This window comes from Pinus tabuliformis, chromosome 1_2 (genome assembly GCF_031772625.1).
Source record: "Pinus tabuliformis cultivar Carrire ecotype Pingquan chromosome 1_2, CPIR1, whole genome shotgun sequence".
Taxonomy (NCBI): domain Eukaryota; kingdom Viridiplantae; phylum Streptophyta; class Pinopsida; order Pinales; family Pinaceae; genus Pinus; species Pinus tabuliformis.
Genome location: NC_142298.1, coordinates 416,312,842 through 416,314,505, shown reverse-complemented (window position 1 = coordinate 416,314,505; position 1,664 = coordinate 416,312,842). Strand labels below are relative to the sequence as shown.

The 1,664-nt window shown below is 40.1% G+C and overlaps 1 protein-coding gene across 1 annotated transcript; it reads right to left on the bottom strand.

Moving 5' to 3' along the window:
* Positions 1–204: 204 nt before the first annotated feature.
* On the bottom strand, positions 205–942 carry LOC149206126 (uncharacterized). Its single transcript, XM_089397603.1, has one exon. It carries the CDS (start codon positions 940–942, stop codon positions 205–207), a length of 738 nt encoding a protein of 245 aa, XP_089253729.1.
* Between the last annotated feature and the right edge of the window lie 722 nt (positions 943–1,664).

Below are 1,664 nucleotides of genomic sequence, written 5' to 3'. Positions count from 1 at the left end.
CAATGCTCAGTGATTTCGTTTGTGTCTGCGCTCTTATTCCTTCTTTACCTGCTTTCTTCTTTCTGGTAACCTGTTGGAAACCCTTGTCTGTCTCCTCGGTTCTCTCTACTTCCCTTTGCTGTTCTTCTTCTTTCCTTGTGTATTCTTCCTCCTTGTTTAAAGGGCATTGTCTATATAGGTGACCATATCATGACATCTTCTGCATCAGAAGGTGATATGCTCATAATCTAATGGTTGTTGCCAAACTTCATCGTGGTATTCCAGTTCTATGTATTCCGACAGAGGTTCAGCTATATTCATGTATACACACAATCTTGTGTAAGATGTATACTTGCCTTTCTTCGTTGCTTCCGCTACCTTGACAAAGGCACCGATCATGTTACCTATCCCTTCCATAATCTCAGGATCCCAAAATTCCACTGGTAATCCAAACAATCTGACCCAGATCGGGGCTTCCAGCATCTTTTCATTGTCAGGGTTATATCTTTCTTCCCAGTATTTCATGAACAGTCCTGCGTTGTTCATGAAATATGGCCCTTCCTCAAAAACCCTTTCTTTATCCCCCAGATTCGCAAATATTGCTGTAAAAAACCCTTTTGCTCCCAGTTTCAACTCTATGTGCCCTTTTGGTCTCCACCTTTGGTAAATCCACCTGTATAGTTCTTTTTCAGTAGGCCAATACCCTACGAACTTGCAGATCAGTGCATGATCTTTCATATAACTGTTGTACTCCTCCAGCTTGTTGTTGGGTATTACGTATCTGGGTTTCTTCTGTGCCCTAGGTAAGCACTTTCCTCCGGTCTTCATTTGCCACAACTTGCCCATCACTGGTGCTTCTTTATTATTCTCCCTGGCCTCATTCTGGATGCCGCTGCCGCTTGCCTCTCCTGCAACTATGTTTTTATAGGAGGGGATCTCTCCCCTCCCTTGCCGGTTTTCCATTTTTGCCCTCAGCACCAGCTGCTTGAGAAACTTACGCTCCTGTGCGAGGGTTTCTTGTTATTCCCTCCGCTCCGCCCCGACTTCCCCTGCTCTTTTCCCCTGCACTCGCTTCTTCCAGCCCTCCCTGCTATTCCACCTGCAAACCCTAGCCTGCCGATCGCTTAGTTTCCATTTGCCTGTCTTCTCTCAAGTAGTGGCCCTACTCAAATATTTGTTTTCAAAAAAAAAAAAAAAACCATTATTTAATAAGGTTCATAAAAGCCTAAAAAAAAACAAAAGAAAATAAAAAACCAAAAACAACAATGTTTAGGTTTCTATCGATCAAACCCTCATGAAACCTCTGTCCTAAAAGACCTAACTATGCACATCAAGAGCATACATTTTTTATTTGCATTCTCAATAAGGTTTAACAATCACAATATTATATTCCATGGAAATCTAAACCGTATGAACAAAAAGAAGATGTTCAAATTTGTTGCATCTCTTGTCGGCTTATCTTTTGTAATCCTTACAAAATAAAAAAAATAGTAGTATCCAACGAATATATTTATTCCATCTCCACCATTGAATGATTGACTTTATACTGTCTTATTTTTGGTAATGTTTACATAATATAAAAATATCAGCATACATTTATTCCATCACCACCATTGAATGGTTAATTTTATTTCTCCCCTGATTACAAGGTGACAAAGAATGGAAAACGAAAAAGTGGAGCAAAG

Coding starts and splice junctions, on each gene's coding strand:
- LOC149206126 (XM_089397603.1), bottom strand. CDS start 942: ATGGAAAACCGGCAAGGGAGGGGAGAGATCCCCTCCTATAAAAACATA.